The sequence below is a fragment of the Aspergillus uvarum genome, assembly GCF_003184745.1.
Source record: "Aspergillus uvarum CBS 121591 unplaced genomic scaffold BO82scaffold_30, whole genome shotgun sequence".
NCBI classification, from domain to species: Eukaryota; Fungi; Ascomycota; class Eurotiomycetes; order Eurotiales; family Aspergillaceae; genus Aspergillus; species Aspergillus uvarum.
The window spans coordinates 374,337-385,144 of record NW_020291327.1 but is presented as its reverse complement, the minus strand read 5'-3'; the positions used below and the strand labels follow the sequence as shown (position 1 = coordinate 385,144).

At 39.4% G+C, this 10,808-nt stretch overlaps 3 protein-coding genes across 3 annotated transcripts in view; 2 read left to right on the top strand and 1 right to left on the bottom strand.

Annotated features, from left to right (window-relative positions):
• The window catches only part of BO82DRAFT_94344 (uncharacterized protein), a 3,931-nt gene extending 3,457 nt beyond the window's left edge, over nucleotides 1–474 (top strand). Inside the window, exon 4 of the mRNA XM_025641677.1 lies at nucleotides 55–474. Coding sequence (XP_025491582.1) covers nucleotides 55–392 — 338 coding nt within the window. The 3' untranslated portion in view covers nucleotides 393–474. The remainder of the gene's footprint in view (nucleotides 1–54) is intronic.
• A 980-nt stretch (nucleotides 475–1,454) lies between these two features.
• On the top strand, nucleotides 1,455–2,470 carry BO82DRAFT_416109 (hemolysin III family protein; the record flags this gene model as incomplete). Its single annotated transcript, XM_025639988.1, has 3 exons — nucleotides 1,455–1,977; nucleotides 2,032–2,262; nucleotides 2,312–2,470. The coding sequence occupies exons 1-3, from the start codon at nucleotides 1,477–1,479 to the stop codon at nucleotides 2,468–2,470; spliced, it is 891 nt and encodes a 296-aa protein (XP_025491581.1). The 5' UTR covers nucleotides 1,455–1,476.
• A 6,641-nt stretch (nucleotides 2,471–9,111) lies between these two features.
• BO82DRAFT_94266 (kinase-like protein) lies at nucleotides 9,112–10,718 on the bottom strand. The gene is made up of 5 exons (XM_025641676.1): nucleotides 10,601–10,718; nucleotides 10,108–10,535; nucleotides 9,405–10,036; nucleotides 9,275–9,322; nucleotides 9,112–9,208 (listed from the first exon to the last, which is right to left on the bottom strand). Exons 2-4 carry the CDS (start codon nucleotides 10,391–10,393, stop codon nucleotides 9,305–9,307), a joined length of 936 nt encoding a protein of 311 aa, XP_025491580.1. The 5' UTR covers nucleotides 10,394–10,535; nucleotides 10,601–10,718; the 3' UTR covers nucleotides 9,112–9,208; nucleotides 9,275–9,304.
• Nucleotides 10,719–10,808: the final 90 nt, after the last annotated feature.

The following is a 10,808-nucleotide window of genomic DNA, read 5'->3' as shown; positions in this document are numbered from 1 at the left end:
ACTCGGTCGCCTTCTCACGAGATGGCCAGCTTCTAGCATCGGGCTCTCTTGATCACACCATCAAGCTCTGGGATCCCGCCACTGGCACCCTCAAGCGTACCATAAGTGCCGACAGAACTATCACCAACATTCAATTTTCTGAGCACCTGCGGCAGCTGAATACGAATGTGGGGTCTTTTGATATTGAAATCTTCTATAAGAGCTTCCAATTAAATCCCTCTCGAAAAGTGGCAGAGGTATCTCTTGCAGATCGGTGGATTACTATTCAAGATCGAAGAGAGCTATGGCTGCCTCCAGATTATCAGCCTAGCTTTTCAGCCGTTCAAGACAGTACTATCGCACTCGGATGCACAAGTGGTAGAGTTGCCATAATCGCGTTTTCAGTCATGTAAGGTAAACCGTGTTAGATCATATTTCCAGCTCTCTTATATTTTCAAATCTCTTTTTAAAAGGAGGGTCAGGGAGAACAGAGGTTTTTATAGTTATCTGCAGTATTAATAGAATTTTCGCGCTGTTTCGGCTACCTTCCAAGAAGGTGGTGGCAAGGCACCAATAATGAACGCGCGAGATTATAAGTCATTTTATCAAATCCTTTTTCCAATTCTCTTGCATTTCCAAATCTCTTTTCAAAAGAGGGGCCTGGGGGAACTGGGCACTACCGACTACTGCCCCTCCCGTGTCCGACTATTTCAATCAGATGACGTCCAATGGTCCTCGTAAGCGGCACGTGAGAAGCTCTTAGATTTTTGTATCACCCATACCATCAGTTTCCGTGTACCGTATTCATGTGAATTTTATTTACCATACAAATCGCGTCCACATTCGCGCATAAAAAGTGTATAATCCATATACAGGCTAGCGTAGTTTGGCATTAGGGCTCGGAAACAACGCGGGTGCTATTGGCAGCGAAACTGATTTCGAAGAATTCTGACTGTATGGAGCAAATATAGAAAGCTTCAAAGGGCCTGTCAAGGGCTCAACTTCTATGGCCAAACAATGTTGATCGGTTACGATAAATACTTCAAATCAAAAAGCCGTCGAAGCTGTACTGTACTGTACTGTACTACAATATAACAGCAAAAGAAGAAAAGAATCGAGCATGCTGTAATTATGTTGAGGGTCAAGCAAAACTTATCACTACTAGGTTGGCTTCAATTTCTGATTCTGATTCAGATTTTCCGATGTCAGCATGTAAATTGAAAAACTTTCTGTAGAGACACCGGTAATCGAAGACCTGGTATGAGTGGTGCTGGCTTGCTTTCAGGAAATCAGAAATCAAGGTTAAATCACTCATACTCATAACAGCAACTCCAAGATAGAAACCATTCGAAGACTAATATAATACAAAGCCAGGAGCTGATCTAACAGTCTCCTATTGAGATTTGTAATATCCATTTTTTACATTATAAGAAAGCTGAGAGATCACCCAGAATTACTCCATTCCAGCGCCAGCAGAAACCTTTACGGACTAGAATTATGGAAGAATCAGTACCATCAGTTACAAATACAATTAGAGAGATAACTTGCGGTCTTTTATCTTATTCTGAGATACCGGAGTGGTATCAAGATAATAAGTTTATTCATAACGGTTATCGTTCTGTTTCAAAATCTAGCTATATATGTTTTCTCAGTTTGGTTCCTCTCCACAATGAGACCATCAACATATATTCTCACCTGATCCCTGGGACATTATTTCTTGCAGCTGAAATACTTATATATAATTATATTCATACATATTACCCCAAAGCAACAATTGCTGATTATCTGATCTTTGCCTTTTTTCTCCTGACAGCAAGTATATGTCTATTAATATCTGTTATATATCACACATTGATCAACCACTCTAAGAATATTTCAAATCTTTGGTTACATCTCAATTACGTCGGAATCGCTATCTTGATGCTTGGTGATTTTATATCTGGGATTAATATGGTTTTCTACAACGAACCTACTCTGAAATGGAGATATTGGGCTTTAGTATGTTAAAAAGTCTATTGTTTACTATTATTCTACTAAGTATAATCTGTTTAGATAGTGTTTTTGGACTTATCAATAATTTTAACTTTACTGCACTCGAAGTTTCAAGGCCCATGCTGGTGTACATTCTGTGTTGGTATCTTTATCAGTATTGGCCTTTCAGCTTGTGCTCCTCTTATACACGGCACTATCATTATTGGCTTTCGGCCGATGATCAAACAGGCTGGAATGCTTTACTATCTTGCTGAAGGATTTATCCTATTATTAGGCGCATTGTTTTATACAGTTAGTATTAAGTTCGTATTGCGTCCCAAAGAAATATTAATTAGTATAGACAAAGATTCCCGAATCCAGAAGACCGGGTAAATTTGACATATTTGGATCCTCCCATCAGATATTTCATGTTTTAGTGGTATTGGCTACTGTTCTGCAAATGCTCGGAATTTTGTCTTCGTTCCATTATAACTACTCTAGAATTTATGGCTTTTTATAAGTTATGAGCTTATATGTTTTACCAACATTTTCCACTCAAAACACGGCCAAGTAGAAGGTGGTGATACAGTACATTTGTTATGCAAGGTCCGTCAATACGTAATAGAACCGGCAGGTAAATATGTTCGGTGTTCGAAATTGCTATTTCATGATATTATTAACTCTTTGAAAAACAAAAGATTTGCCCTTCAATCCCAAATTCGCTATAATAGTCTGATGTCATACAATTTAGTATGATAATAAAATTTGGAAACAAATACCCAGTACCAATATACCAGATTTCGGGAATACTGTATATACCGTGGCCGACAATACTGTATTCCAGAATAAGCAGCTGCTAAACATTCTATCAACTCTTCGACCTTATAATACTGTTACTCATATCTCATCTCTGCCGGTACTTGATAGGTCTCTGTTTCTAACAGCTCTGCGCGGCTTTTTATCTCCTTTTCTATCTGTATTAAAGTACAAATTGAACAGCAACACGACTTAAAGCAATTATTACAGCTCAAACCCTTAAGCTCAAACTTTTTGCGCAATCTGGCCTGTTTTATTATTAACGGAATAAAGCTCAAACCACAACAGCCAGCCAAATAGTAGATACAACACTAGATCAAATATTAGCCTAGTTAATTATAGAGAAAGAATTACGCGCGCTATACATCACTATTTAATAAAGTGTGATCTTGCAAAGTTGGGTTGTCAAGTTGTAAGACAGTACGATTATATATACAGTATAGACACCAGAGAGCAAGACAGCCTATTTAGAAATTAGCTTTATATCTTAATGCAGGTTCAGAATTTATTTTAGTATCGACAGACAAGTTTTAAAGGGAGAGCAGTAATTCCAGAATCTGTTTTTCTACTCTCGACTATTCTCCATCGCCGTTGTTAAGAGTTGTATGATAATATAAGAATTTGTCGTGTCCAAGATTTATTTGAAACGATTTTGATTCTTAAAAGGGCATACTTTAAAGATAAATATGACTCTTTCAACATGATAAAATAAGCTTGTCTAGAGCTGGATGAGAAACCTAGTTGTGGCTTCTGCACGTATTAAAAGACGGAAGTCATACAATACACGTCATACAATAGAACCGGGAATACCAAAACACAGCAGGTACTGTATAACGTGAGAGAACAATTTGTACGTTCTAAACCTAAAATTGGTATGCATTTTACTTTCTTCTCACTATGGTTTACGGTTGATTTTCCTGATGGTGTGAATAGCCAGTGGCGGTCCACGTGATCTGCGCAGACCACCGGAGGATTACACCGTATGGTATGGCCCACAAGCTTGACCTTTGCCCAAACTGCTTGTGATTGGTTTATCTCATTGCTCAAGTTAGCGGATTGTGTAACATCAATTAGCTGATATTTTAGTTCTATAGGACTAAATCTTGTCAGATAAGATACAAATATACCGTGGAGTTGAGTAAATGAGATTCACAGTTTTCTGTATATTCACATATTTCCCGCGGACCATACCCTGGTGACCTCTCACGGAGGGCAATCATTCTATTTAGTTCCATCTACCAACAATTCGGATTCCATGTAAGTCCCACCCGACAAGGAAAGCTTTAGAGGCAGTAATAATTAGCTCCAAATACCTTTTTTATATATCACTACACCCCCTACTTGATGTTTGCAAATCTCGATCCATTACTCGAATTTAACTTTACACCAGCATGACTTGAAAGATGGAGCGGCCTTTTGTACATGTCGAAACTACTGCAGAATTCAGAAATTTTGTTTCCCAGATCTTTAAAGAGACTTGCGAGCATTATGCTCGTCCTAAAAATTATTCTAAGGTTCTGGCCGCTGTTCCACCAGCACTCTTCTGCGAGGAACTTTTAATAAGGCTTAAAAATGAATATATATCTCAAGTAAGCCCTATACTCTAACCAATCTTGGATTTACCTAGAAGATTGACCTCCGTCTTATACTATAGCAGACAGAACATCTTGCAAAGCCAATTTTGTTCCTACTAGAAGATAGGAAGTTCTCCCTTGCAGGCTGTCAACTTGCAATTATTATCCCACTTGCTACTTTATCTATTAAATCTTAAATCCAGATCAGAAGCCGATGCAAAAAAAATAAACTGCTTTCTTTATCCCAAGTCTGGTTCCTGGGTGATATAATCGTTGTTTTAAGTAGCTATATACTTTCTTTTGAATCAAGTCTGGATGAGAGGTGCTGGTTTCTGTTTCTATATCAGAAATAAAATCTTAATAAGACTAGTGATTATATGTATTGTCTGCTTCTTAACAAATAAAGAAATATAATAATAGTTCTACTAATTACTGTGGGGTAATACAGGCGGTACTTATATCTGCGTTAGGATCTTTCTTTACTGTTTATAAGGCAACTGTTATGCTCTGGAAGGTTTTTTATGGTTGTTTAGGTATATTACTGTTGTTAAAGTCCTTAAGTATGTTACCTCCTACTTTTTAAACAGGTGTCTGTGATCTATGTGCGACAGTATTTGTACCAGGAGTCTTAGAGGCATTAAAAGGACTTCCGGTAAAAAAAAAGCCTTTTTATATAGTAGGAACTTTATTGGATGTATGCCGACTGAACTCTTTAAACTTACTGGCGTGTTCTAACTCCGGGTTTAGCTTATAGGCTGAGTTTAAGTCGATTTCGGGGCTTGTATTTATCTCACTATCCAAATCATCTGGTGCTTGTTGTAAGCTTTTTCAGTTTTTTGAACTGGATACATCGGCTGGATATAGTAAAGCTCCGGCTATAACTAAAATTAGCATATTATCTAATGCAATACCTAAATCTTGATATATTATTAGCTAAGCTTAAGCTTAGCTAAGATATATTACCTCCTCTTAAATCAGCATATATCTGATTCCACTTTGAAAATAGATCTCTACTGTGGTAGAACTTGGTTATGGTATTCCAAACATTTTTAAGGGGTTGCGCAACCTTAACCTGAGGTAAAGTATGTATGAAGATATTAATCGCCTCGAATTTAATCCATATCCAGCATTTTCTCTCATATCTGTTTATTTAGCTAGATTTTTATATTGCGGATATCTGATCCATGTCTTCTTACCTATTGATATTAATATTTGGTAAATTCAGAATATATGTATTAGGGTGTAATTGGCTCCATTTCTATCTGTAGCCGGTATAAAGTAAAATCTGAGACTTTTTGGTCTTTAGTATTTCTTTTTTTATTTAAGGATACAAGCGTTTGCAAAGACTGTTAACAGAATTATAGGTATAGTTAGATGCCTTTTTAGCTTAATAATCTGCTTTCTTACGCCTTTTTTTCTGTGTCTGATTATTAACCTTTTGGCGTTCAACCTCTTCAGATAGTATAACCAACAGAACCCTGCGCTTGGTGGAGTTAATTTGACTTACTTTTTATAACTTGTTTATACAGCGCCTTGTAGGTTCCTTTTTAGATAGCCCGAGCTAGAATAGAATAGAATACTTATACTATAATTCAGCACAGGTTTTCAGGCTATAAACATATTCTTTATTAAGCTTCTATTGTTTTGTCACAGCTGTAAGGCTTTCTATCTGCTGTGTGAATAATGGTCTATCAGCCGACTGGAAATCACAATAGAAATTTATATATTTAGTTTTATTCTCAGTAGGTGTATTTTGTCTCTGTACTATATTGGAGAAGAGTTGCTGTAGAGATATAAGCAGATCTGAGGCTTGTTTAATCTTATAAATCCAGTCACTTATATCCTATTAAGTATCAGACTAGGTGAAGACTCTAGGTTATTAGAGCTTATATTATTTCTAGTGGTCTGAAGAAGACTTTCCAACCGCTGCAAGCAGCATTTGACTTTACATCTTATTTCACTTATTTGGGTTGGAGCAGCAGTAATGATAGGGTGAATGAAGAAACTTATGTTATGCAGGGGGACGGGTTTGAAATATATAGCAATGCAGACAAAAGTTTTCACCCTGCCAATTTTAAGGACAGTCAGGTTGCCCGCAGCATAACAGTAAGCATTATAGAAAAAGGTTGAAACCATGTTCTATTTTAAGCCTCTCTTATGCTGTTACTAGAACCAGATTTGTGACTTATATATTTCTAACTATATGGTCCTTTTCTTCTTGTGTTGTTGAGCCTTAACAAGGGGCTTATCTGTGTTAGTTATGACGCTTGCACATAGCTTAGGGGTATGCAGCTTGATTAGTACAACAAAAGACTACTTCAGACTGGCAATAAGTATAAAGTTTTTATACCCCTTTATAGTAAGACAAGTCTTGTTTCGACTAAAGTCGACCTCTTTATTTATCCTAAGCTATTTGTGTTCTAAAATCAGTATCTTGCTACCCTGCTCGGCCATAATAGTGCGCCCTTCAGAAAGTATGATAAAGGGGCCGGTGTTATTAGGTGTTGTTATTCCTAATACTAGGCTGCTAATAGTATTATAAGAAGTGGCCTTATAACTGTCGGCCTTGGTCTTGTTACTTTAACCACAACCATTAGCTTGTAAGGTATTACAGGGTGTATTTAGAATAGTATTTAGACCATTACTCAGAACAAATGTCGGGCTATTGTATATTCCTATAAATATAACCAGATTAGTATACCTAAGTACTAAGAGGAAAATTGCCTTACCGTCTGTAGCCTGTTCGGTCTTATTTATAAATAAAGCTGAGAACGACGAGCTTTTAACTGTACCACTTTAAAAAACACTATATTAGTCGAAATTTATAGTTTTTTTTCAAATTCGAATATTGGCTGCTGAATTATCTGAAAGTTGTTTTACAGCAGCATCCTGGGGATCATCAAGCACCAAAATAGGATCATCTTTTATTTCTAATAGTAGATCAGGTTAGCTATGCATGTGTTGCCAGAATATAGAACTGTACCAGATTTAACTATTCCACTCATATTCATAAATAATATGGCTGTGATAACACGAAGATGTATACTTAGCTTAATTAGATTACTATAAAATATTCTGTTTTGAAACTTGGGGAAATTTGTTTTTAAGTATTAGTCTTCGCGGTGCTCTGTGTATTAATTTTGACGGATTTTTATTATCTTAGTAGTCGAACTTGTGCTAAGAAGGACACTTGATCAGTTCCTTTCATCCTATTTTGTATATTCCTTGTTAGCCCCTATTATCACAATCTGCAGCTGTAGATTGTGGCCGCCTGTTGATTTGCATGCAGGCTTTCTCCGGTAAAGTTTACTACCGCTACTAGCCTATTTAGGATCAAACTGCCTGAAAATTTTTGTTTTTTATAATGTAGATCGCGGCCTGACTACTACTTAGCTATAATAAAGTCGTACTAACCTAGTTCCGGTGTTACTCAAGCACGATTCTTACGCCTATCTCTAGTAAATATGCAGTGAATTTAGGCCGTCGCGGATGCTAAGTTTAAATGCCAGGCCCAATCGGTCAGAGCTATTCTAGCCAGAAAACAATACTGGCCAACCAATTGAAGCTCAGAACTATGGCTACAGAGGCTGTACTAGTTATCACCCTTTACACTATCTTATCTGTAGAAATATTTCACTACTAGCTGTTAACTAATTTACAGCGCGAAAGACAACATCAGATAATTCCAAGAATAACCAAATGATCTTCTCCTGCGTACGGTTAGCTCTCCTTAATAGCAGTATAGTAGAATCCAGGACTCTCCGTCTTCCACATCCATGTACGTGCGATGTGGCACTGATTTATGAATATCCTGCAGGGTTTTGAACTCAACAAGCACTCGACCATGACTATTCCAAGCAATGTACTGTAACACATGAAAGCTTCATACCAGTTCAATTATGGCTGTCGATTGACTGCTCAGTAAAGACGTCACAAGAAGGCTGAAGAGCATGGACCTTAATCAGTAGGTCAAGCATTTCGTCGAAGCCAGAAAGCCCTCTTGTGTGTGCAGCGCCTTTGGTTCCTCTAATGTGTCTATACCGATCGAACTAGAGCTTACGGGCATACTAGGCTCAATCCGCTTTGATTCTCGGTTTCTGCTTGCTGAAAGAGGCTTTCTCTGTTTCTATATTAGCTGTCAAATGGGTATGCCTCATGTCTGCATTTGCCACTCTTCACAGTATACAGGCAATCTCGAATTCGGCTTGACCAACAAACATATCACTTTTGTTTCTAAATCTTACCGCAAAGATAATAGCGTTATTATCTTATTAAAATATCATTAAGCGGGCTGTAATAAAGTTGTAGAGTTGTATAGAATACAGTCTGTCTACTCTGATTGACCCTGGTGATTAGTACGGTGGAGAGTTGCAGGGATTTGAATCCTTTGGATTCTGCCGTTCATATGATTATTAATACTCTGTAGGGCCATTCAGAGTTGATATTCCAGGCTTCGCATGGCGATTTGAGAGGCGGTGCTGTATGGAAGACTGACCGCTTCAAGGATCCAGATCCCTGTAACTCTCCACCGTACTAACAAAATCGCCAGGGTCAATCGTAGTAGTAAACGGCTCTTACCAGAGTTACAGCATCCCGCTAATTGTCTACCCAAGCTAATATCTTGGCACTTAATCCAAAAAAACATCCATGGTGCGTTTGCTGGAAAGATGCAGGTTGAACAGCAAAGAATCTAGAATTTTTAGAGCCTTGTGGTTGGTTACTCTGACAGTTGACATAGTTTGATTTTGAAATACTGTCAGAGTAGAATGTAATAGAATCAGTGCTGTCAGAGTTACTCATGCTGCGAAATTGTCGGTCATCAATTTGCTTGGTCTGTATGGCTACAGTAACATTCTGTCCCGCGTGCTCTGTGCGCATGTTCTTTCCAAGTTAGACCTCTGGTAGTAATTTCAAAGGGTGTGCTCACCGCATACCTTTTCTTTAAATGTAGGAACCTTGTCGGGTCAGTGAAGTACGGTCATCTGCTTCATATGTGTCTCTATTAGTAATGTTATAGCGCTTCCACCGCCACGGCAAGCACTGGGCTAGTGCTCTATAACAAACCATAGAGAAATAATAATGCAGTTGGTCCACTTTCCGTCTCCATCTCTGCACACAGACCTCAAATGACTCCTGAAGTGGAGGCCATCTGTTTCCGCTGTAGGATTCTGTTGGGCACCCCTGTTCATCGAAAAACCGAGGTCGTCCTTCCCACCGCCGCCACCACTCCAAAGGAATACGTCCAAGTACATCAATTTGTTGAGACACTATTTCGTCCCCATGCACGTAATCGGTGCTAAAAATGGCTTTCATTCCGACGATCTCCCAGATTGCCGTAGCCAGGCTCCAGATGTCAGAGGGATATGCTAGGGGGACCTGCGGTTCGAATTTGGCTTCTGGAGCTCGAAATGCAGGTGGCGTATGGCAGTCTTTCCCAAGACGGACTTTTGAAGCGGGTGAAAACGCTTCACCGAAGTCACTCAGAAGCGGGCGCGCGTCGGATAATGAGAACTCTGCATATTTCCCTAGGAACAGCGGCACAACCGCCTTGGCTGGGGCATTAGAGGGTAATGGTTCCCCGTCACATCGTGTGACAGGGACTGTCTCGGGCTCACCATACTTTTCATATAATTGCTTTATGGATAAGTCATCGAAGCTCGACGGGAGATTGACCAAAACGTTTCCTAGATGAATATCTAAATCAACCATTTTTGAATGTCAGCTTACTGGTATAAAACCCGGGAAGAGTCGTGGTCGCATGACAAACCTCCGTGGACATAGTTCTGAGAATGTGTATAAGCAACGGCCTGTGTAAGCCCATATGATAGTGCCCGGGCAACTCTGAGGGAGAAAAGACGGCTAAAGGAGATCTCTCTGAGATTGCATTGTGCAGGGGTCACCGTGTAGCACGTATGGTTTCCATTAGGACCTTGCACTATGAATTCATCTAGGAGAAGAGGTACTAAACCATGTCCGGGGCGCACGGGCGAGGATGACAGAAAAGAAGAAGACAGAGCCCTAACCAAGTTTGTCGACAATGTGGTATCTGTCATTTAGCACGTCTCCAATCATGATGGGATGATAACCCCCAGGCTGATATTTTTCGAGTGTCTCTACACCCTTGACCCAGTTGTACTCGATGCGATGGTCCTTGGTCATTGTGGAGTTCAGCCGTGCGAAATATCCTGGTTTGAGCTGTCGAGAGCGGAACAAAGATTGGAATATTGCAATTGAAGGTCGACGTGAGGGCAGTGGCATACAAAATAACTCACGGTTCGTGAATGTTTTAGGGCAGCGAGTCATGGTATGTCGGGTTGATCGCTCAAAGGTATTGCTGGAAGCGCTCTGAGAACATGAACGCAGGCTACGGCAAAGTTCCATGTTGGAGCGTGACCACGTCACCAGGTTACAGGTCGGGTGGCACCTTAGAAAAGGTCATCCGCCGCGTGAGTAAGTCACATGACCAGG

Coding starts and splice junctions, on each gene's coding strand:
- BO82DRAFT_94266 (XM_025641676.1), bottom strand. CDS start 10,393: ATGACAGATACCACATTGTCGACAAACTTGGTTAGGGCTCTGTCTTCT. Junction 10,037..10,107: donor TCAGAACTATGTCCACGGAG/GTTTGTCATGCG, acceptor TGGTTGATTTAG/ATATTCATCTAGGAAACGTT.